Genomic DNA, 25,406 nt, shown 5'->3' on the forward strand with positions numbered 1-25,406 from the left:
CTAAACTACTGTTTCTCCCCAAGCAGTGAATTCATCATCTCTGGTAACACAGGAGGCCCAGCCTACACAGCCCATTCACAATGACATGACCAAACCAGTGGCCTCTCAGGCTGATCTTGGTATGATTTTCAGAATACAAGCTCATCACTCATTAATTATTACAGATTATGTTACAGATGTACTGGACAAATATATTTCTCCTAACCTTATTCAAATTTCAACTTAAAAAAATGTTCTCTACATTTTGTTACTTGTTGTCTTCCTCAGGGGTTTACTGTTATTAACTATAACCATAAAAAGTGAAATACTTAAAATTAACAGCTGAAGTAAAATATATAAAAAAAAATTAATTGCTTATTTTATGTCAGTTAACATTTGTCATTAAGTTGAAGTACTGGAATAATTAGAACTAAACGTAATCAAAACTATATAATAATAATTATTATTTTTATAATTATTATTAATCGCAAAGTAAAAAGTAGACCAAAATTGAAAAGCAAAAAATATAAATATGTAATGTAATTCAAAATATTACTATGAAATGTAGTAATGCATCAATGACACTTAAATGACACTTATTTACCTGACCTTAATTGTTATATTTGTGCAGTATTTTATTATTATCTTAATACACATTTTAATTGATTTCCTTTATAGAAATATATGTTTTTATATTATTATATTGTTATCTTTGTCATCTCTAAAATGTCATGGTTAAAAAATGTGAGACAATGTACACAAATATTTCTTTGTTTTTCTTCCTCATCATGAAGAAAATATCTTGTATTTTTCTTTTATTTTCAGTTAATCTGGTCGTAATAATTGTACCCACCATTCTGCTTGTGGTCTTGCTTCTGGTGGCAATCTGCGTGGTTAAAACGCTATACAAGTAAGTCAAATTTATTATGTTTTTCTTTTTTAAGTGGCATATTAAATTAGATTTTCCCAGAAGTATTTTTGCTACCATACCCCTTTGAGATGTAAAAGTCCTCTGTTATGATTGCCTAACCTTCAACGTGTGTCAGCAAAGTAAATAGGTCCGTTTTGATTTCATGTTGACTATTAAGAAGAAAGGATGAAAGTTAAGACTATTTTGTCTGTATTCTCCATGTTGTGTCTGACGTGAGAGGGAGGTAGAGTCTGATAGGTTAGCAATTAGAGCACAGCAGGTTTATCTCAGTTCAGCTACCATCTGTTTCTAGCCCTGTTATCAAACACAGCAGACAGTCTCAGCATTGCATATGTACATGCACCAGTGATTCCCAGCCTGCCCTAATAGATATCACAGCCACCGGTGTCAATAAAAGAGCAAACCCTGTGTGGCCTGTTGTGATTCCTCACATTGCAGTGGTGTTTAAATTCATAAAGAATGGAGAGATTGAGGGCTGTGTTGAGGGTCAAAGGTCAGTGTCAGGAGATGTGCCAGCTGCTTTAGTCCTCTGAGAGAGAGAGAGAGAGCTCAGGGACGGGGGGAAATGAGGATAAATGAATGGAAACCTCTTATGGAGGTGTTTCAAGGGAATTGTTAGGCATCTTCTGTTGTTCAAGACTGATGAGGATTGTCAGAGACCCTAGACTTTGCCACCTGTGTCTCTGAGGTTGATGTTTTTCATTGTCCCACAGTAAGAAGACAAAGGAGAACACATATGGCTCTGCGGAGACACATACAGGTAAAACATTAGTTTTAACTGAACTGGCCAGAACATTTCAAGGAATAATCCACAAAACCAGTTATAAACACCAAAGATGTTATCATTTCTTCAGTGGAACACAAAGCAAGATGTTTACAAAAATGTTCAAACTGCACTTTTTCCTTCAACAAGAATATATGGGGAGTAGTGGTGCCTAAAAAAGATCACCATATATACATGCTATAAATTCTCTCTTAAAAAAAAAAGAAGATTGTTTGGAAAAGTATTTAAGCTGCTGTTTTTTGAAAATTTGTCCTTCTGATGCCAACTGATAGCTTTGTAAATGAAACAGACTTTGTTGTTGTTATTTATGAATAATTACTTAATTTTTGTTTTGTTTTCATATAAAAGCTATCGAATAACTTGAAGAATGTAGCATATGGGTTGCTTTTAGGATGCTTTTGTTTTTGGCGCCACTGTTCTCCATTTATTTCATTGTTGGAAAAAGAGCTGCTTGAACATTTTAATACATGTATTGTTTTGTGTTCCATCGATGAAATGAATCCTACAGATTTAAGAGTGAGTAAATAGCAGCAAAGTTGTCATTTTTGGCTGAACTTTTTCTTTGCTTTCATCAAAACGTGCTTCTGGAATGACATAAAATTATTAATGCACACTGTGGATGAATAAATCACGACTTCACCATATCTGGATGATCTGAATGTCTTTTGTTACCTTCATAGTCTTCACAAAATATTTTTTGTCTTCATGACATACCTCTTCTTCCAAATATACGTAGTTGCTCAACTCACACAGAGATAAAACCATCTTTCACAGAATGGCTGACAGTTGAAAGGTTATTGTCTGCAGGCTGTTGGGGACAGATAAAACAGCCGTTTGCCAGGCACCAGTCCACAGAGTTCACCATCAAGTACAGCTCTGAGAAAGACCCCATCCAGAAGCTGGACCTGGTAACCAGTGCAATGGCAGGTAATGTTGACTGATTTAATATTTACACAGTGTCCCATCCAGCTGCAAGGATTTTGCTACCCTGTGTTGAGGAGGCTGCTAAAAAAACTATAGTATTTTAAAGGGTTAGTTCACCCAAATATTAAAATTATGTCATTAATAACTCACCCTTATGTCGTTCAAAACCCGTAAGACCTCCGTTTATCTTTGGCACACAATTTAAGATATTTTAGATTTAGTCAGAGAGCTCTCAGTCCCTCCATTGAAGCTGTGTGCACGGTATACTGTCCATTTCCAGAAAGGTAAGAAAAACATCATCAAAGTAGTCCATGTGACATCAGAGGGTCAGTTAGAAATTGTTGAAGCATCAAAAATACATTTTGGTCCAAAAATAACAAAAATTACGACTTTATTCAGCATTGTCTTCTCTTCCGGGTCTGTTGTTGTCTTCTGACGTTGTCAGAATAGTCCATCTGCCATCAGTGATTCAACCGTAAAGTTATGAAGCGACGAGAATATTTTTGAAAGCAAGGAAAACAAAAATAAGGATATGCTGTTTTCTTTCAAATGAGATGATAAATAAATGTAGGAACAGCGCATCCTTGTGGCGTGGCTGACCTAGAAGAGCGTAGACAGTTTGAGTGATGTGGAGAGACACAGAGGAGACTATTGACAATTGAATTGTTGAATAAAGTCGTTATTTTTGTTTTATTCACATACAAATAATTTTTCTGGACCTTGACAGTGTAACTTACTTTGCAGTCTATGAGACCGTCACAAGCCTCCCGGTTTTCATCTAAAATATCTTAAATTGTGTTCCGAAGACAAACAAAGCTTTTACATGTTTGGAAAGACATGAGGGTAAGTGATTAATAACAAAATGTTCATTTTGGGGTGGAGTATTCCTTTAAGAATTTGTGTTCATGTGGAAATATGGATTTAAAACAAGAGCATTTCATTTTTGTTGCTGCAACTGAAGTTTTTTTATTTTTTATTGTCTGATATAGGGGTTCAACTTGTAAGGCAATTTATTGCCCTCCAGTGAGCTGAAGAAGGAAAATAACCTTTTACAAACAGTTGTAACAGCCTGAATCCTTGCCAGATAAAAACGCCTGCTAAAATTTAATTTGCACTTTTCCCCCTATGCTCCTCCAGGGCTGTAATTGTTGATGATTCAAGGTTTGTGCAAGACGTCAAGCCTGGTGCTTGACTTGGAGCCCCTTTGAACATATACTGAAACTTTTTCATTGATTTAATTCATGCTGTAATAATTTATTTGTCCAAATTTAGTTTTTTATTACCAAAAATGTTAGTCATTTGTCTTTTAGCCTGTCAGGAAAAATTTCATTACCTAAACTTATATTATTTTAGCTAGTTGCGATATTTCTCATTTTTCATTTAGTTAAAGTTTTTTAATTTAGATATATTTTTTTATGATTAGCCCTGACTGAAACTATTAAAAATTAGAAATAGATTTTAGATTGTAATTAAAATAGAGCTGAAATAACAGAAAATAAATAATTAGATCTTAATCTTAATTACTTAATAATTAAATCTTAAGCTTAAAAAACCTTAATGAAAATTAGAAATTTTGCCCACTAAACTAACTGAAATAAAAATTAAAGCTAAATTATCATATGAAGCTATATAGAGAAAAAAATAATAAATAAATATATATATATATATATATATATATATATATATGTATATATTAGAAGAAAAATGACAAAAGCATATACAACAAAATTGCTAAAAACCTAAATAAATTTTTTTACGGAAAATATAAAAATAAAATCACATTCAAAAAATAAATAAATACTACAATAGTATATATTTAATACTAAAATAACCCTGAATGTAAAAATTATCGCATTTTACAATAACTCTTACTAAGTTTCTAACGATTTCCGTTTTCTCTTTCTTCAGCTGAGTACCAGCAGCCTCTCATGCTCGGCACAGACACTGTGTCCCGAAAAGGCTCGACGTTCAGACCCATGGACACCGAGGCCAAAGACAAGGACATCAAGGCAACTTCTCACTACGACCACCTGCAGACGGGCATCCAGTACGCCCTGCCACTTACCAATCAGGAGCCAGAATACGCCACGCCCATCATCGAGCGCCACGCCTTCCGCAAAGATCCCTTCCTTCCGGATCCCAGCTACAGCGTCCCAGGCGTTGTACTAAACAAAAGCCCGTCGTTTCGAGCGGTGGAGGGCAGTAACTGTAGGAATGTGATCGGAGGGCTGGCTGGGGGCTACCAGGTGGCCCAAATCAAAACGGAAAGGGGGAATTACCCAGAAGACACCTACGACAGCCCTAATATCCAGAAGCCCACCATGCAGAATGGGAATTGCTCGGAGTACCAGAGACCCCAGATTAAATCCCAGGTTCAAGAGTGCTATTCCACTCCCAGAGACTGCGTCAGACTGCCTTTCTCCGGACTCAGGCCAGACCCAGAGGGCAGCAGCTCAGAAGGAAGCTGAGAAGAACCATACTGTGATGTTGCCTGATTTACCTGACTCAACAAAATCACCTCCAGACTACTTAACTTATTTGTGAATGAGGGACAACTTTTTTTGTATATATGATGTACTTTGTCTACATCTAAGATCTAAAAAAAAAAAAAGTTTTTTTTTTATGCAATTTGCAGAAAGTTGAAGGGGACGAATGCATTCATTCCCTAATCGGACACAAACAGTGAATGCGAGCCAGAGTTTCATGTGTTCTACAATGTGACCATAATCTCCGTCTTTTCAGACTCTGCTTCAGATATCCTTAAAGGACAATTTCACTGATTATCAACCATCTTTGCATTTTTAAAATGTTGGTTATGTAAATGTTCAATGTTAATTTCCTATTTATTTGTCACCAAAATACTATTGACAGCCAGGTGATGTTTTGTGTCATATGATGACTTCTGATGACAGAAACTAGTATATTTGGGTGCAGGTAACATGGAGAAAGAGTATACATTTTTTACATTTGCATATGCTACCAACATTTGAACAATACAAAGAAAATCCTTGAAAAAGGAGGTCCACAGGCAGAAAATAAGATATTACAGCAAGCGGACCAGAAGCTCAGTAGGAGAACTGCAGTAACACAGAATCTGTCTCCTAAAATGTGACCTAGAACCATTCCACGTTCATGTCTCTTCACCAATCAAAGCACATGAAATTAAATAAAAAAAATTTAAGTAGCCTAACACATCTAAGCTGGAAGCAAGCTGTGTGTCGATGCAACAAAATTTGCTCAATTCCATAATGCAAGCAAAATGATGATCTAGAAATTATCTGGTTTGACGTGCTGCTCTTTTCCAAGTGTATATTGGGTGTAAGGGTCATATTCTTACATTAGATTCAGGCGTTTGGATAATTCTTCATCTCTTATTTTTGCTGTATGCAGTTGCATTGTTGTATCTCAAAGGTTTTGATCTTTCTTCCATGCTGAGTATTGTTGTGTTCACTTTGTTGTTTTGGACTCGCCTTGTTCCATGTGAAAACTGGCTGTTTAAAGCAATAACAGACTAAAATGGCTTATTTCATAATGTCTTTATTTGGACTGTCTATAGGAGTATACATATGTATGTACTGTTCTGAAATGTATATTTAGTTAAAAAACAAAAAGAGATGTTACTTTTCGCTATCAATGATTATTTAAAGGGATAGTTCACTCAACAATTGTTGTTTTTCATTTTCATTTAATTCCAAACTCATATGACTGACTGACTTCTGTGGAACATGAGAAGAAATTATAAACAAAATTTAAAAATGGTCATTTTTGAAATTTCTACATTTCTTTGTGTTCCCTAAAGAGAGAGAGAGTCATAATGGATTAGAGTTAACGATGAAGGTATTTTCATTTTCAGGTGAACTGTCCCTTTAAGAATCCAGAAGACCTCTTAGTTGCTGCTGTTTAAGGGACAATCCCTGTTAAAGATTACTGACTGGTCTTAATTTCTGTGAAATGTTTTGGGGGATGTGCTTGGGGACTGATGGTTAATGTTTGAAATGCCCAAGAGGATCTGGTCATGCTGGTGTGTTCAAGTGCTTCGCCACTGAGAATCTCAGTGCTGTGTTTGTGCTTGTCTAAACCCTGATTAAAGGCACCAGTAGTTCAACCTGTCCTGTGATGGGTGCTTTGCTTTAAAAAATGCAAATGTCTTCTAAAAAAGTGAGTATTCGTCATTATTACGTAAGTATTTGGTGAAAGCTGGATGTCACACATGAGGTGTCCCTGTGGGACAGTGATCAGGAATGTAACATTGGAGTGTTAGTTATGGGGCAGCAGCTGATGGTGGCCCTGCTGTTTAAATCTACCGTTCAGGCGCCCTGCATCACATTTCACACCCAAAGTATGTAACATTAAAGCACAGTAGTGAATCCCAGGCCTGACCGACTGCAACAAATGTTATTATGAGTCCATGTGTATCCGATTCTGGTGTATGTGCAAATGCAATCATACAGGAAGGAATAACAGGTATAAAATATGGTAAATATATAGGCCTATATTAAGACGTAAGGCATGCAGACAGTTTAGTAACAGTATAATAACAAACAAACAGTATTATATTATAAAATCTTATTCATCTGCGCGGGCAGCTTTGTTATCGATTATGCGTTATCAAATATTAGCACTGAGAAGAGGCTGTCATAAACTTAAAGGGCTCGCAATACAACTTTGCATTTTGTATTCAGGTCTTTGTGGGAAGTGGGACTTTCAGTGGGCTGTTAGTTATGAATATTAATAAGGTCGGTATTACGCTGCTTTCATTACCTTCATAAGGCGCAAAATCATATATTATATTATAATGCATATATTAAAATTAAATAGTAAATAAAAGTTTAAAGTTAACTTGGATATTCCATTTGGGCGAACGTCACGTTACGTAATTAATATTCATGAGCGCATCGCTTCTGCCGCAACCGTTTAGTGTGTATTTAACTTTCAACTTTTTCCCGCAGTATTATCATCCAGACTTTTACTTATGTAAAACGATAATTGCAAGATGAACGTCAATTTTACGAATCGAATATAACAGCACGTACTTGTTTTTATACAGTCTATGGTTATGTTAAGCCGTGCTGCCACCTCACGTTTAAATCAGTTACTGCAACTGCACCCCAACAAAACACAATGATCTGGGCAAATCAATTTATGTTTATTGAAACATTGCATGTCATACAATAACTACACGTGGAACATTTATTCCCAATCTCCCTATGACATTTCCCATGAAACTGGAAAAACAGAGTTAACAGAAAAGAAATCACAAAAAAAGATTGGCTATAAAAATGAGAAATAAAAAGGAGAAATGTTCCTCCATGTCAAAGTTTTATCTGTGCGGTGCCATGCCCTGGCAGTGTGGGAAGCATTTCATCTCACAAATCATCTACCAAGATCAGTAACAAGAAAATAAAACTAACAACAGTCCACTGAACCAGCAAACATACTGAGAAGAAAAGACCTTACGGCTAATGAGCTGATTGTCCCGACTGCCCTCATCTGCCTAACATCTACAAACACCTGAGACAATTACAGCAATTGTCTAAGGAATGTTTTATTGCTATGCAGCCCATATGTTTTATTTAAATATAGAGTAATCAACGTACAGACATTCAGAAGAGAGCATTAAATGGCGAGAATGTGATAAACACCTTTCTGAAAATGCTAGTGAGAGAACAGATTGAGAAAGTGATATGTTAAATAACTCAATGGTAGGAAAGCAACACTGATGATTACAAGAACTCTAGTGATCTAACAGTAATAATCTTACAATTCACAGATTTTGAGGCACTACAGCCAACTCTACTGAGAATGAATATAGGGCAAGTTAGTTGTTGAGAATCATCATCCTCAATTTCTTTACACTTATGTTTTTTTCTTTCACAGAATATAAAGAGTAAATTGTCTTGGATTAAACACTATGTTACATCTCTGTGTAAAAATGCAAGTACACTTCCCTAATCAGTTCATATCAGTATCTTTTCCACAGACACTGTTAATACAGTAGGTTCAATGGCATGATCAGCTATAGATGGACATTGTTCAGTAAAGAGGTTTAAAAATACCTTGATAGACATGTAAGGGTGGATATCATAAAAGCTGTCAAGAAACGTCTTGGTCACATTTCACCCTAAAATAAATTAAAATGAAAAAAAGGAACTTATTTTTTTTTAATGAAGAAAATAATGTTTAATTTTAGGAACAATAATTAGTATTTTCTGCATGACCTCGATTCTATTAAATCCACCCCAAAATTTATTTTGGACTAACTGAATGGCACCTCTCCACTTCTGTTCTTGAAGTATGCAATAAAATGAAAGCATATGGATGTTTACTATTAGTAAAACATGCTGTGTCGTTTCTGTCCCCGTCACCTACTGACCACCATGTGAGCAAATCAGGAAGCAGCATCCTTCTGTTTGCCTTTGCTTTAGTTTAGAGCAGAGGACAGCTAAGTACAGGATCACATCAGGCTAAAACAGAGAGGTTAAAAACAATGTGCATACATTCTGAGCAAATTGTAACTCATTGCTATATCCATCTATTTCAATACAAGAGAAGAAGAGTAAATCATTAAAGTCGGAGCCCTACATTAGACCTCATATTCAGCTCACCTATGGAAGGTTATTAAATGCACAGAGAGGTTACATAAAAGAGGAAATCAACTCCTATATTATATAATTACATCCTATCACTTTACTTGTCTGTGTAAATTGTCATAGTTTCTTTACAACCATAAAGCAAGATGGTGACATACATTTGCAAACAATCCTTTGTGGCCACTGAGTAACATTATGTCCTCTTCTCTCAGTGGTTCATCTATTTCCAGTGGACGCTGAAGTAGTCTGTTCTCCAAACGGCATAAACAATGAAGAATCTGGTATGTTACATATTATACACGTGCAGATTTGATCTCTTTCTGGTCTCTCATCTCCAGGATCCTTCTGTTTGTCTGGAGCTCTAAGAGGAACTTTCTGCAGTCTCTGCTGTCTTGGAGGTCTTGTCGTCTGAGGGACATTCACTGGACAAGGCAGCATCTCCGTTCTCGGTTCTGTTGTTCACTAAGTGCTTCCCTACAGCTGTGAGAAGAAAGAAAACTATTGGTCAGTTTAGATCAGATTCACAATTTACCATTAGGCTTTGGTTTTTATAATTAAACTACTGTATAGACTATAACATTATCACTGCATATAGTACAGTGCAAACATTTTGGGACAGTAAGAATTAAATTTTTCGGGGGGAAAGTAATTTATACTTTTATTAAAACTGATCAAAAGTGAAAGTAAATAGATTTATGAATGCTGTTATTTTAAACTTTCCATTTATAAAAGAATACTAAAAATGTATCACGCTTTCCAGAACAATATTAAGCAGTACAGCATTTCTCAACATTAATAATAATAATAATAATAATAAGGAGAAATGTTTCTTGAGCAGCAAATCAGCATATTAGAATGAAGGATCATGTGACACTGAAGACTGGAGTAATGATGCAGAAAATTCAGCTTTGCGTCACAGGAAGAAATAACATTTCCTAATATACTAAAATGGTAAAATGTTATTCTAAATTGTAATAATATTTCATAATATTACAGTTTTATTAAAATGTTAAAACAATATTACTGCTTTACAATATTTTTGATCAAATAAATGCAGCCTTTTAGAGCATAAGATACTTTCTTATATATATATATATATATATATATATATATATATATATATATATATATATATATATATATATATATTAAAATTAACAGTAAATAACAGGTTAATATGACTTTTTACTAATAAATCTTGAATGTTTCAAGTTGTATTTTAAATGAACTTTAATATTACTAGTTAGCATTATTTTATATATCATAATATTTATTCATTCATTCTTATTTGTCTTATTGCCATATATTAGCATGAAAGATAAAAGATATTTATTATTAATAAAAAAAATCATAACCATGAATTGACAATGAACAATAGTATAAGCTGAAATACAACAATGGCATATTTATTAATTTACATAGATTTAAACGTTTATTTGAAAGTAACATTAATATTATTGTAGCATTAATTATTTATTCATATTCATAGTCTTAGTATTAAGGATAAATAACAACAATGTACTAAATAAATTACAGTGCAATATTAATATATTGTGAGCAAACAAAGAATGAACACCAGTATACTTATAAAGTTTACACAGATTAATAAATGCTGTAAAAAGCTGTTAATTAATTGATGCACTTGCCTTGTAGGGGAGCGGGGTCAGCAGTGCCATTGTTGTGACTGGCTGCTGACGCCTCCTCCAGCTCGTCCAGGTACAGACGGTAGCGGTGACCGCTGTCATCTTCATACTCCACGTTATCATCATCAGAGTCCACCTCTGGAGCCACGTAAACCACCTCAAACTCGATTTCCCCTCTCTGCAGAGAAAAAAAAACCCTGTGAATGTGTGTAAACATGTCAGTTGTGTTTGTAACGGGAGGTAAATATAACCTTTGGATGCTCACAGAGAGCTATCATATGACTTCAGAAGGCATCTGCACGAGTCATATAAACCACTTATGATTTATTAAGTCCTCATTCACTTTCATTAAACTGGAAAGAGTGACCAGTTTTTGTGTTTAACAGAAAAGAAGTCAAATGGGTTTGGAACAACATGAGGAAATGACAATTTGGGGTGAACTATTCTTTTAAACGGTTATGTTTTATTCAAACCATTAGTAATTACACCTCACAAGCCCAATTAAAGAACGTCTTAACCTTTGGGAGGTTCTTTGCAAGTGTTAGGATGGGATTTGAACATGGTTCTAATAATAAGTTACAGGTGATATGTTATTCCTGATCTGACAGCCCCCTCGCCGGGCTGCTCTCACCTGCTGTGAGAGGATGGTGACGGCCTCTTTGTGCTTTGCGTCTCTTAGGTTGATGTTGTTGACGGCTAAGATGGCATCTCCCACATGCAGTCCTCCGCAGCGCTCTGCAGGCTGGGTGGGGTGGATTTCGGAGATGAGGATGGGAACACCATGCTCTTTCCCGCCCTGTATAAATTCCAATGCAAACATCAAATCAGGACTTTGATCTACGATTCATCCATTGAATCCAGATGAATTAGCATGCATATAATATCAAATCGGTTGAACTCACGGTAATGGAGATGCCAAGTCCTTCATGATCTTCTTTGGTCAATACCACTTTGCGTATAGGGCCGACTCCCTGGGACTTTTTTAGAGAATCTGTGTCCTGGAGAGGCAAATATTAAATATACAGAATCAGGAACGAATCACAGGAATATAGTTCACCACTAAATCAAACAAACAAAATAGCATATAAATAATTATGCTTATTACATAGACTAGTGTATTATTTATATTGTGACATTATTTTCATATTTATAGTAGCCAGCTGTACTGTGGAAAAATCTCATTCTCGTGACTGGTATTATATAGTATATTTATTATATTTATTTTCATAAAAGACTAAAGACTAAAAATGTTATATCAGTTTAAATGTAATTTTTACTGTCAATATTTGCAAAATCTTAATATTAAATATATCCAAAATATATTAATAATTTAAATATAACATTTTAAAGACTTTTACATGTAAATATATAATATGCTTTTAAATGTAAGTCAATATTAACATTTAAATACAATTTTCAAGATTCTTGATTGCCAGAGCAAAAAAATCTTAATGGCCTTAACATTTTATTTTTAAAATCAATATTATTATTATTTTTTAGTTTATTTGTATAGCGGTTTTCACGATACAACTTTACAGAAAATTACGTTTCTACAATATATTTAGTAGAAGCTTATCAGTGGTGACTGATTTTGAAATGAATATTATAAATTAAATAATTTCATTTTATTTTATTGTTTAATGCAAAATTTTATTTCTTGTTTAAAAAAAATCTATGTTATTTCAGTATAATTTTTGATACACTACTATAGTTTTTGTTATTTTACTAATTTTATTTTCTGTTTTCATTTTTTTTAAATTTTGTTTTGTTTTAGTTCTTTTAGTACTTAAGGGAAATGAAAATAAGAAATGTTGAGATGGCACCTAACTGAAAATAAGTTTTGATTTTTTTTCTATTTTGTTTCATTTAGGTTTTGTATTTCTGTTCATGTTTTTTATGGCTTTAGTTAGCAATAATAACCCTGAAATAAATTTAAAAAATTACTTCTCATATTGATTTTGGGATGAAATTCCCTAAAGGCACATCATACACTTGTCTAGTCAAAGTTGACTCTGATGTACCTCAAGTTCACCTTCTGCATGCAGTTTTACCAACTTGTAAATAAACTGAATGTGTTGTCTTACATGCCCCACAGGTGATGGCAAGGGTTTTTTGGGATCGTTGCGCCCCCTGCAGGCTCGGATCACTGTTTTGTGGCGGTGCAGGTGAATCTCAGCTTCAAGCTGGTTCCACAGTTTGTCATGAGCTGGTCCTTTCATGTCTCGCCCGAGCAACTGGATCTGCTGCACTCTGAATAAAATAAAGAGCATTCAGGTTTAAACTGACACCCAGAGCTCTGTGCCAATCGTGGCTCTTTATGTGGAAGAAATCGCCACATGACACCCAGATAATGGTCAATCCGAACAGATGAACTATGCTTTCTCTTACCTCCCAGCCAGCTCTTTGTCCAGATACTTGGCCGCCAGTCTGGCTCCGTACACCTCAGCCTGTAGTACTGCAATGTGCCTGCGGAGGGCCTCGTTCTCTTTCTTCAACATCTTCACTTCTGCCTCCAACTTGGCCTCCTTCACTTTTTCCTTCTTACTGGCCTCCAGTTCCTTCTCCTGTGACATGTAATCAAACAAAGACGAGAGGTGAGCAGTTGAGCACCAAAGCTTCTGACCATGTACGTACACTCTAGGGATGTATCGATGCACAGTGAGCCAGTTAAATATCGATACAAACATGTGAACATATATATCTAATCAGTTGAGATATTACACCATTCGTGATACAGTTGTGGGGTAGGACTTTATATGAATGAATCTCTGAGGGGTTCACTACTTACTGATGTGTGTGTGCACTTGGATGGGTTAAATGCAGAGCACAAATTCTGAGTATGGGACACCGTACTTGGCCACATGTCATGTGACTTTCATTTTCATATTAAAGCAGTGTTCATAAGCACTGTTCTGCTTTGTTTACAGCAGTAACCAAGGAAATTGCATCGGGAGTTCAGTGTATCGATACATCCCAAACGTCATCCCATCACCAGAGTCGCATCAAATCACTGTCATTAACAGCCTTTCCAAAGTGTTGCCCAATAAGACAAGAAACAGTAGACCTACTTCACAACAGTACATATGACAGGCGAGATCACATGACAAACAAACACTCTATCTTAAACGTACCACTAAATGTGGGCACAGAAAAGAGAATTGTAACAAATGTAGATTTAACATCATAATTACTACGAGTTCACCAATAGTGTGAAATGAAGCCACTTGAATGACATCTCTTCATTTGTTACAACTCCTGGAGTGAAAAAAGACACATCTAGCATTAGCCATGTCCCAAAAATGAACTTCAGGACTGATATCAGTCGACTAAAGCACCAACTAAACGTGTGGTCTCATTCCTGATATTTAAGTGAAATTTTGCAGGCAAAAAATGTCGATTGGCAAAAATGCCGCGAGTCACTTTCAAACCAAGCAGCTTTCTCTTAATCAATGTGATGAATCTGTGTGACCAACTTGAACTTGAGCGAAATCTAGGAAAGAAACATTTTCGCCCTCATGTGAAACTCACGATCACCCAGATTCCTATTTAAAATAAATACTGGATATTGCCCACAAAATTTCGCCCATTACCAGAAATGACCGCACTCAACAGCTTGTGGTGGGCGATACTGGTTGTTTATCGTTTTCATTTGAACTCCATCAGCTGGTTCAATTTTCCAAGGTTTCAGCGAACAATATATCGGCCACCAATATATCTCTCACCTCTAGCTGTTAATCTACTAGTACACAAAAAGATCACAGTTGTTCATTAGGGATGGTTAAAGCAGGCAGCAGTAACAGAGGGAAAAAGTGGAGTTAGACGGGACACACACGGACTCAAAACAATGCAAAACTTACCTTGTCCTCCACTGAAGGCACAGGCTTCAGATTGAGAAGAAAAACAGAGGGTCAAAGGTTAGAGAAGTAGGGTTAAACAGGAAGGCCGGTAACAGAAGCATCATCGTTCATCCTTACATCAGCAGGGTTAAGTCAGGAACACAGAGAAGAGTGCCAACCCAACCAGAGAGCCTGTTAGTGTTCATTACAGCTGATTATACAAAGATACCATAATTACGACAAGACCATCAAATGAAACAGCTATGCTACACAGTCAAAAGTAGGGATGGGAACCGAAAACCTTTTGTTCTTTGAAAAGAACCGGAACCGTGAGCAATTTCTAAGTTTCGGTTCCGAAAACGGTTCTGGTGCAACACGTGACCAAGCGCTGTGAGCAGCCTTGCGCCGGTGTACTGAATATTCGGCGTTTCCCGTAAAGCAGCGGTTCTCAATTGCAGTCCTCGCGCCCCACTGCTTTGCACATTTTGAACGTTTCTCTTAGCGCTTCAGACATTTGTTCTATTCGAACATAAGTGCCCTGCGAAGTGGACATCACAGGATATTCAGCCATGATTCCAGTTCGAAGCGAACGTAGCTATATGTTCCAATCAAAGTGCATTAAAGTGTGCAAGACGTGAATTTAAATTGTATTGATTTACAGAGGTATATGATGTCACAGTTGTCCATGTTTAAAGACGCTGCACAGCACAAATCAGTGAATGAATGTTTCGATGTGAGGTAAACTTCAACAGATTTCCCCTGCTCAGGGAGTAGGGAGCAATGAACAATTGGAACACAGTTCATGAACGGAGTTCATTTCTAACGAGCTGATTATCTGAATCAGGTGTGTTAACAAAGAGAAACGTGCAAAATATGCAGAGCAGTGGGGCGCGAGGACTGGAATTGAGAACCGCTGCCGTAAAGGACGTCACGAACCGAATAACAGACAGGCCCCCTGCCTCTTTAATTACTGAGCACATTGATTCCAATGACGCGTGGCGCATCCACAAACTCGTTGCGCTGTCCTGTCTTTAATTGTCGAACACATTGTTTCCCACGACTGTATGTGCACTCGCGTCTTTGATAACTGCACATCGTTTTGTCTGACTGTACATTTAACGGCAGCGCGCTGCACCTGCCGCCACTAAATTGCATTATATTTATGATAGAAAAAGTTAATTTTAGCCCTCAAGGGACTATTTGGCCAACAAGCTTATTCCTGCTTGAAAAGCAAAATGTTATTGATAGTGTAAAAAACATCAACTTTGAAACACATGCTGATTGATGGACTAGCATTACTCAGCATTACTTACTACCTTCCAGCAACGCTACATTCAGTGAAGGTAAATTAGTAAAAAACATAGTTCATTTAAATGAATCCAGAACCCTACTTATGAAGATCTGTACACTGTAATATATGTTGCATTTTGACATTGCCAACCTTTAAATTAAGTTGACAGTAAGTTATAAACAGTATTGAGCATTGAGTAGTTGAGTATTGTGCATTTTTCCTTACCACTATTTCTTAATAATTGTTTAATAATTGTAGAACCGGAATCAGAACCGGAACCGTTAGGTGGAACCGGAAACGGAATTCGGAATTCGCACATAGAGATGGTTGAGGCTAGTGAATGGAAATCGATTCTAGTGAATGGAAAACTAAACCTACAGCACACATTGATAGTCTGTGGTTTGTTAGCTCAACGGCATGATAATAGTACTGTATGCAAACCAGGCTCATGGTTGATCAATTAATGCTTTTTTGAGATGGGCCTGGAAAAAATTGATTGGCTTGTTCAAAATCCCACTCAACTAGTTCATCTTAATCTTCTAACATCAGAGGCCTCACTGACACCCCAATGGAAGCAAATTCCTCCATTAGTGTCACAACAATAAATGTCTTGGTTCTGCTACATTTGTAGGAATCTGGTGTTGTGCTCACCATCCTGTCCTTGATGGAGTCCGAGTCGACCGCCTGTCCGCCTTTGGCTTGGAGTTTGAGCTGCATGGCGTGGAGTTGAAGAAGCTGTTCATGAACCACCTCCTCCACCACAGCTTTCTCCGACTGGACATCTGTCAGCTCCGACCGCAGGTCCACCAACTGAGCCTGAAGCGCACACACACACGCACACACGGAGTCATCCAAGAATCATAAATCATACTTGTGCAGACTCAAGTAGTGTCTGCATATGAAGTATTGACCCATCTTTCTCCAATCCAGAATAGAGCAGGCAGATTAAAGATTTACGAAAATGGAGACCAATTTTATGCTAACAATCAAACTGCAATTTGGGGCTTTTTGAGGGACTAGACTCTGGACTAGCAATTAGTGCAAGTCTTCAGGCAGGTTGAGCTATGTGAACGACTCTAGTTCGATCCTAGCTTGAGTCCTTTTAAAGGAATAGTTCATTAAAAAATGAAAATTTACTGAAAAACATCTTAACGATGCATGTGTTTTTTACAAACATGCAGCTTTTCACTTCACAAGACATTAACTGATGGACTGAAGTGGTGTGGATTATTTGTGATTATTGTTATGTTTTCATCAGCTGTTTGAACTCTTATTCTGACGGCACCCATTCACTGCAGAGGATCCACTGGTGAGCAAGTAATGCTAAATTTCTCCAAATCTGTTCTGACGAAGAAACAAACTCATCTACATCTTGGAAGACGTGAGTGTGAGTACAATCTTTGGTATTTTTTCTTTTATTTTTGTTTGAACTATTCCTTTAAAATGAGAGGGCGGAAAACTGAACATCTGAATGTCTTATGAGGCATTACATAACTTACACACTCATGCATGTCCATTCCCTACATTAATTGAGAATTTGCATATGACGTTACAGTCCTGAATGATACAAGAAACTACTTGAAATTCAATCTCACTGTTCGAAAATCATTGGAAAAATTTGATTTAAAATTGAGAATGTCATATGAATGTCGTTTGGACTGAGTTTTTTGTTTTTTTCTGATCCACTGATATGCCAACAAATCTGTACAAAGTCACATTTCATTCATCCTAGGTTTATCCTAAGCATAAAAGCTTCTTTTTTTTTTTCAAAACTGTTCATTAAGTTTCCGCTTCCCTTCAGAAGAGCATACTCTCATCTGACACGCTCATCAACAACCGCAGCCCTGGTGAATAATGACATCCCGTGCCCCATTGAAAGGCTCTGCCATTAGAAAGCAGCTCAATCAGCTTAAGTAAGGAAGCTGCATGAAGAACAGAAATAAATGTCCTCTCATAAAAGAACCTCTCATTTATTTATGCGCCCCGTCTCTGCTGGATAGCCAAGGTTAGCTGAGGGACTCTCATATTCAGCAGCAACACAGCAGAGAAGGTTCAATTATCTGTCAGTAGTTGTTCTGAAACAAGGGCAGCAAGAGAAGTGAATCTGAAACCAACGGCCACTCTGAATATTTTAGATTTCCACTGCAGCCCCTCGCAATAAAAACTGACATGGTCTACTTTAAAATGCTAGTAACTCCATATACTCTGTAACAACACTTCTACTAGCGAAACCAAATATCTTCCCTGAACTTAACAATGCAACTGAGTCTGATTCAAGGGAGTTCAGTGTGAGCATGCAGCCTAAGACTAGAGAAAAATGCCTCATTGTGGCAGGCCAAGAACTTTCATACAGTAGCAGCCTTCAGAGAGGGTGTTTGGTACAGATATTTGTGAGGATCCTTTGGAAAATGACATCACAGGAGTAGATGAAGTCAGCACGAAAACCAAAATTTACCCTATTTACTGTCTTAATCCATGTTTGTAAAATTATTAAGACTGATTTATCACTTTAAATATAGTCAGCATTAATATGAATTATGAACATTTTAAATGCTTGTTTTTTTTTTATCTAATTGTGATAACGTTTTTTTTTTAAACAAATTTGATCTTCCAGTGAAACTACAGACTTCACTCTCTGGTGACGTTTGCTGGATTTCTCAAATTATATAGTCTGCCTAAACAAGGTCCATTTTTACAGTCGTCTACAAGCTCACATTCAGATCTGGCTGCATCCAGTCAACAACTTACGGATAGAACCATGGCCAGAACCATTACTTTTTATTGTTTTATTTTTTAATAATCCATTTTACTGAAATATGCATCACAAAATCTGTTGCTGCTTCTGTTTCAGCACAACTTTAAGACGCAGAAAAAGTAAATGACGCAATGCAGAAAGCAAAAACATCTATCTGAATGTTCATTTCTGTATTGGCAATGTTTTAAATGGCATTCATTTCCGAACACGACATTTTCAGAAATATATTTGCTATGAAAACTTTTAAATAGCTAATGCAAAGCACACTTTTTAAGGCACCCCCACTAAAAACATCATTCGACATGACAAAAAATTAACTGGTATAATAAATCCCTTTCAGCAATGCATCACATTATGGGATGACATGCAGTTTCATTTTGACTATAACAAGTCATGTTGGTGTATTTTCTAGCAAAGTTTTTTTTTTTCTGGAACACCAATGCTAATGGTTTTGGACTAGTACAATGTTAACACCACGGTGTTATTTGAAGTTCAGCCTCCCACACAAATATACTGGTGAGTCACTACTAGTGGTCGACCGTAATATCGGCAAATATTTGCCATTTTGCAAATATCGGCATCGACCGATAATCACCTTAGCACACAGTGCTCACATTCTCCCTCTTGTTCACCATTGTTAGCAGTTCTGTCTTATACGGTTATAGAAGTCTGTTTAATAATCAGATAAAATGGTTTAAACTAAGGAATTAATGTACACAAAAACTATTATAACAATTGCTTTTATATTATTAGTAATAGGGAAACATTATAATACTTTCTTGTTTGCCGTCAGCATTAAGCAAATATGCATATATATATCATTTAAACAAATCTTTGAACGACTAATGAACATTTAATATCACAAATCCTGGAAAAAAGTCCAGCTGGGAGATCTTGTGAAGTGTGCATGTGTATCCAGTATGATCACATGTTAATTTGTGTGAATTTAATGTTTTAAACTTTAAACTTGTGATTTCAAATTATGCTGCGCTTTATGCATTTGCCCACTGTAATATTCATGTCATTTTCACTGTGTGCTGTTTGTAATATGATTATTACCCTGGCTTTATTTGAAAAATATGATTCCCAATGCACACAAACTTCTCAGAATACTGAGTGCCCTGTTGTTGTTTTTTTTATTTCTTTTATTTCCAAGATATCGGCATCGGCTGCAAAAACTTTTATCGGTCGACCACTAGTCACTTCAGTTGAGAACCTGTTATTTGTTATTTTATCTGCAGGACTCAAGTGATTTCTCCACAGCAAAGACGATTCCCTTGTGAAAGATTTTCCTGCTTTTCAAATTGGACTGTAAGCTTTGATAAAGAGCCATTAACAGATTTGAAAAGTGGTGGGAAAAACTGATTAACCCGAGCTGGTCCCCTGAGAAGCCAGAGTCTGCTAACACACAGACAAGATGCCAATTATCCAAACTGTGTGACAGAAAAATCACAGGATAGCGGAGCTCAACGGCAACAATCCTTAATACAAACATGACCTGGCACATAAGTGCATGTTATGCTGTTGTTAAAGGTAAGGGATCATTTATGTGATACACTGCAGTTAGTTTAAATAGGAGAATGGCCAGTCTGGTATTGCCTAAACAGGTTTAACAGGTTTTTATATGCCGTCCACCTAGTTTTGTGACTACACCAACACAATTTGCACCATATGTAAAGCATTTCCTGTGGATAAAGAAACCTGCTACTGAACTGGCAACATATATTGTTTGTTTATGCAGTTGACATTCAGATACTGCCATCTGTGTGTCCAGAGAAAAATTAAATAAATAAAAACACCAAGTGCATTAATTTCTAAGGACACATGCATTATTTATCAGACAGCCTACATGAAGTGACGAGCATACTGACTGAAGAGAACATAACAGGCCATTAAATTAAATGAGTTAACCAGCTATCCGGTTTATTTAGACAATACAAGGAAGCTCATTTAAATTTAAGCATTTAGCAGACACTTTTATCCAAAGCAACTTACAGTGCATTCAGGCTAACAGTTTTTACCTAACACTAAGGCTGTGAATCTTTGGCAAGGCAGCGATTCGATTCGATTACGATTCATAGGTTTTCGATTCGATTCAAGAACGATTTTTGCAAATTTAGAACGATTCAATTCGATTCGATTCACAATTAAATTCGATTCGATTCGATTATAACGATTCGATTCTGCATTCTTTAAGTGCATTCACGGGATTATTTAAATGCTTCTACTAAATTCTTTAAATGCTTAGTCAGGGGCAAATTACAGTAGCATTTATGGTTAGAGAACCATAGGTTAGGAAAAAAAAAAAAAAAAAACTTTTGTCCATTGTTAAATGCTAGTTTAATGATGCCACATGGCATACGTAAAAATGTATGTAAGCTAAGTTTTTAAAAAAGAGCTTAAAGAGTATTATGTATAAGCTAACATTTTGTCACACCAGGGGCGTAGCCATAATTTCAGAAGTGACAGAAATGTCAAATACAATCATTTTATGTATGTAGCCTATATAATATTAATAATAATAATAATAATTATTATTATTATTATTTTTTTTTTTTTTACAAGGAATTATCTTCTTTTTTAATTACTTTTAATTAGCTGTAATAAATCAAATACACTGCTGGACAATAATCAATCATTTGTAATCAATATTTTTTTCCTAATGGCAATTTTATGATTATGAGTTTTATATAGGCTACATTTAATTAGCAATTATTTAAATTTTCTGCACAGAATAAGGTAGAAAATATACTTTAAATGTCAATTAGCACTGCATCATTCATAAATTGTTTGTGGGTTTTTTTTTGTTTAATCTGTTCATTCTGCTTTTATTCAGTTTAGCTGCAGATATAGCCTGGCACGTCTATGAGAGCGAGATCGCTTCTCTTTCAGTGTGAAAACGTCTTCATCTCTATTTAACTTTTCCTCTCCATCAGCGAATGATTCTGAGAGAAAAGCGCCAGATGTCTGTTTGCTAATGAAACAAACGCTACTTTCATGCATCTGATTATCAGATAAATCTCGCGCTCTTATTTCAAGGTCGTTGTTAATGCTGTGGTTAATTTTAAAAGTTTCCTTCGTATATTCGGTTCATCCTCATTGTTTAAAAGCGAGCGCAATCCTGTGACAGTCTCAGTCGGTTAACAGTGGAGCGTGTGAAGGACAGATGATTCACGAACACTCTTCAAGGTCTCCATTAATTCGTGCGTGTAGTAATTTAATGTGTATACATTTTGAAAGCATTGAATCGCTATAGAAATCGCGATTCATTCGATTCTTAGCATTTTGAATCGATTACTGTCCAAGATCGGTGATTCACGATTCAAAAATCATGTTTCAAGATCGATGCATATGAATCGACAGGGTTTGTAATTGATGCATCGAGAAAACGAGTGAATCGTTACACCCCTACCTAACACGTGTTCCGTGGGAATCGAACCCACAACCTTGCGCTGCTAACGCATACTCTACCACGTGAGCCACTGCCAAATTTTTCCCATTCAAATGTAAAACCTTTGCTTAAAATATCCACAAGACGTACAAGAGTCATGTCCATCATAACATCTTGCTTTGCGTAGGGGTTTTGATCACCCTGTTGGGTTTATGGTCCGATAATAACCAGATTAACTGTACTGTAAGCCTTACTTATTGACCAAAAGCACCAAACTGTTATTACGTGTCAAATTTAGTCATCTTTTAAGTTGCACAAAAGCTTGCTACGTGGAATGAAAAGCTCATGTTTACGCAATGAGAGAGAACATTATTGAAACAGAATACAAGGATTCAAATGAATAATTCAGAATGCAAATGAAGCACTGTTAACATCTATCCATGTAATCTTTCAATATTATAGAGCAGGCTTCATTTCAGTTTTTTTTTTTTTTTTAATTTACAGTCAATTTAATGTAGCAGTGTATTGCAAAATTGAAACCACGTAGGGACATTTCCACGACATTGAATTTCCATTACTTTTCCAAATGTGGAAATTACGCTTAAAAAAAATCCCTGATATTTCCAAGTTTTCTAAGTCCATGGGAATCCTGACCAAAAGTACCATGTATATGGTAGCAAATGCTATATTTATGTGCCAAAGCTATATGTACATGGTACTTTCAGTGAGTTTAGATTGGTAGTAGTTCGAAATCCATCTGAAACATGAAGCTGAAAATTCGGAGAACCTGTTTATATTCTATTTTTGCAAAATAAAATAATTAAAGACTTAACAGCCATAATGTTTAAGACACAGAGTACTACTAGTGGGTCAGTCCTAAACATTCAGATCGAAACATTCAAAAGACAAATACATACAGTTCTAATGTATGTAAGTAAACGAAAGAAAAACAACCTTACAAAATATCCATCTATTTTCCTCACCTCTAGTTTGTGGTTGAGCTGAAAGATGGTTTGGGATTTGTGACACAGCTGAGCAAAACACGAGCTGAGGCTGGTCATCTTCTGACGGCCCTCATATGTGATATCAGCCTGATCCGGGTCGATATCTCCCAGCAACAGATCCACGTCCACAAACGCCTTGTCAAACTCCTTCTCCAGCACCTCCAGCCAGCGGAACATGGACATACCGGAGCCGGGAGCCGCGGCGGGACCGGAGGAGAGGCCCGAGCCCGCAGATACAGCACCGCCGGCGGACACAGACATCTTTAGCACGGATACAGGGACAACACACTGATAACTTGAATTTAGTCCTTTACTCGGTGCGATCACCCGGCCGTCTAAGTTAAATTAACAACAGACGTCTGCTGAGATAGAGTGAGACTGATGATTTGTTTATGTGTTTTCCGTGTTTTCTCATCTGACCAGGAAATCCGAGATCGTACAAGTCAGCAGCGTGGATTGATTAGTTTGGTCTGCCACACGATGAGCCCGTGGATAGACGAGCGAATCGATTCGTGGGAATTTTACAGCAGACCGTCTGTGGCATAATACAGTAGTTATTATCCTTTTATTAGTTGTTTAACTCTATAATATATTTGCAAGTGTTAATAATGCCTATACACGCTGCTAATATTGTTTAATAGTTGTAATATTTATTTATGTAATCCTGTATTAGAGAACATTTTGATGAAATAATAATAATGCCTTTAGACTAATTATCAGGGTTATTCTAATTAACTACTTGAAATAAAATAAGGGTTAACTGAATAAAAATCCAATAAAATAGGCAACATTTCTTGTTTTAATTTTATTTTATTTCATTTAAATTATTTTTTAAATCTTTTTTTAATTAAAACTTTATGTTATAAAATACAGTCATTCATGTTAGTAGGTTTTTTTATACAGTAGTCCAAAATATAAAATTTTTATACATTTCTGGTTTTAAAACTTCCTTTTGTGAAGTTAATATTCCTAAAACCAAAGATTTATACAGATGAAATGCATTTGTTTAACTAATAGGTTGTGAATACTTTATCAGCAAGTTTCTAACATTTGCAAACAGACAGGACACTCTACTGCTGAGAAGTCAGTTCCTTGCTGGTGTCAAATTTTGTTTTCTTACCAAGATGATGATCTCAACCATTATTCACTGAATCTGGCTCAGCTATTTCATGCTGCGTGTGAAGCTGTTTTCTCAGAATGATGATATTCTGCTTTTTTCTGTGTGTCTTACTCTGCAGTCAACATGCCACATCTATCTATCTATCTATCTATCTATCTATCTATCTATCTATCTATCTATCTATCTATCTATCTATCTATCTATCTATCTATCTATCTATCTATCTATCTATCTATCTATCTATCTATCTATCTATCTATCTATCTATCTATCTATCTATCTATCTATCTATCTATCTATCTATCCATCTATCTATAGCATTTAGCTGTCTGTCTAACCGTATCTATCTATCAGTCCATCTATTCATCCATCCATCCATCCATCTGTCTATCCCTCCGTCATTCAGTCCATATATAAGTGTCTAAGCAGATTCTATAGGTGGATTAAATAATTTTTTTCTTATTCATTTTCTTGAAGTTTTAGTTTAATGTTTTACATTTTGTACTATGTGATTTATCACCAGTGTTCTTGACTACAGCTTCTTAAAACATTAGATTTGTCTTCAAACCACTTCACCAAAGTCCCTCATGATCTTCCTCTGTCTATGGTTCATCTGAACTTGGACAATAATCAGATCCGTTTGCTGGGGAATCATGACATGTCCCAGCTGCACAACCTCATTATCCTTTCTGTCAGCTCTAACAGGCTAGTATCAGTCGACGGGGGTCTTCACCGGCCTAATCTCTCTGCGTGCGAGTTAGCAGGAAACCAGCTATGAATACTGCCTGCTAGACTGACCCCTAAACTTGAACAGCTGGACTGCAGGCAAAACAATATCCAGGAAGTCTCTTGTCAGCAACTAGCAGGGATGAAACTGCTGAAACATCTCTCAATGGAAAACGACCCCATCCAAAACTTTGAACTTTTTTTTCACTTAACATATTTATATTAATTTGATTTCCTCTGAAGTAAAGTCAGTCTGTGTTTTTTAGTGTAATTGAAATAATGAAATAGTTTTTATTTTATTTGAACATTTTGATATTAACATTAATTAATATGATTAATATTAATTAATGACTAATATCAATATTTTCCTGTTTTCATTTTAATTTCAGTTTTAGTAATTTTGGTATGTTTTTGCCTCTTTGTTTAGTTTGT

General features: G+C 36.0%; 2 protein-coding genes across 7 annotated transcripts in view; one reads left to right on the forward strand and one right to left on the reverse strand.

The window, feature by feature from the left end:
- Positions 1–5,197, forward strand: part of LOC132092193 (discoidin, CUB and LCCL domain-containing protein 1-like) — a 30,174-nt gene extending 24,977 nt beyond the window's left edge. For 2 of the 5 annotated variants that reach the window (XM_059498325.1, XM_059498321.1), the window contains exons 11-15: positions 24–119; positions 805–889; positions 1,624–1,670; positions 2,469–2,621; positions 4,527–5,197. In XM_059498325.1, coding sequence (XP_059354308.1) covers positions 24–119; positions 805–889; positions 1,624–1,670; positions 2,469–2,621; positions 4,527–5,086 — 941 coding nt within the window. In that variant the 3' untranslated portion in view covers positions 5,087–5,197. The remainder of the gene's footprint in view (positions 1–23; positions 120–804; positions 890–1,623; positions 1,671–2,468; positions 2,622–4,526) is intronic. The other 3 variants (XM_059498323.1, XM_059498322.1, XM_059498324.1) reach the window with 3 other exon arrangements.
- A 4,085-nt stretch (positions 5,198–9,282) lies between these two features.
- LOC132092195 (Golgi-associated PDZ and coiled-coil motif-containing protein-like) lies at positions 9,283–23,614 on the reverse strand. 2 transcript variants are annotated; one of them, XM_059498326.1, is made up of 9 exons: positions 23,108–23,614; positions 16,630–16,794; positions 14,709–14,732; positions 13,240–13,415; positions 12,936–13,101; positions 11,754–11,849; positions 11,483–11,647; positions 10,855–11,029; positions 9,283–9,688 (listed from the first exon to the last, which is right to left on the reverse strand). In XM_059498326.1, the coding sequence occupies exons 1-9, from the start codon at positions 23,387–23,389 to the stop codon at positions 9,570–9,572; spliced, it is 1,368 nt and encodes a 455-aa protein (XP_059354309.1). In that variant the 5' UTR covers positions 23,390–23,614; the 3' UTR covers positions 9,283–9,569. The 2 variants fall into 2 exon arrangements, with proteins under 2 accessions (XP_059354309.1, XP_059354310.1); XM_059498327.1 differs by lacking the exon at positions 14,709–14,732.
- Positions 23,615–25,406: the final 1,792 nt, after the last annotated feature.

This window comes from Carassius carassius, chromosome 18, assembly GCF_963082965.1.
Source record: "Carassius carassius chromosome 18, fCarCar2.1, whole genome shotgun sequence".
Taxonomy (NCBI): Eukaryota; Metazoa; Chordata; class Actinopteri; order Cypriniformes; family Cyprinidae; genus Carassius; species Carassius carassius.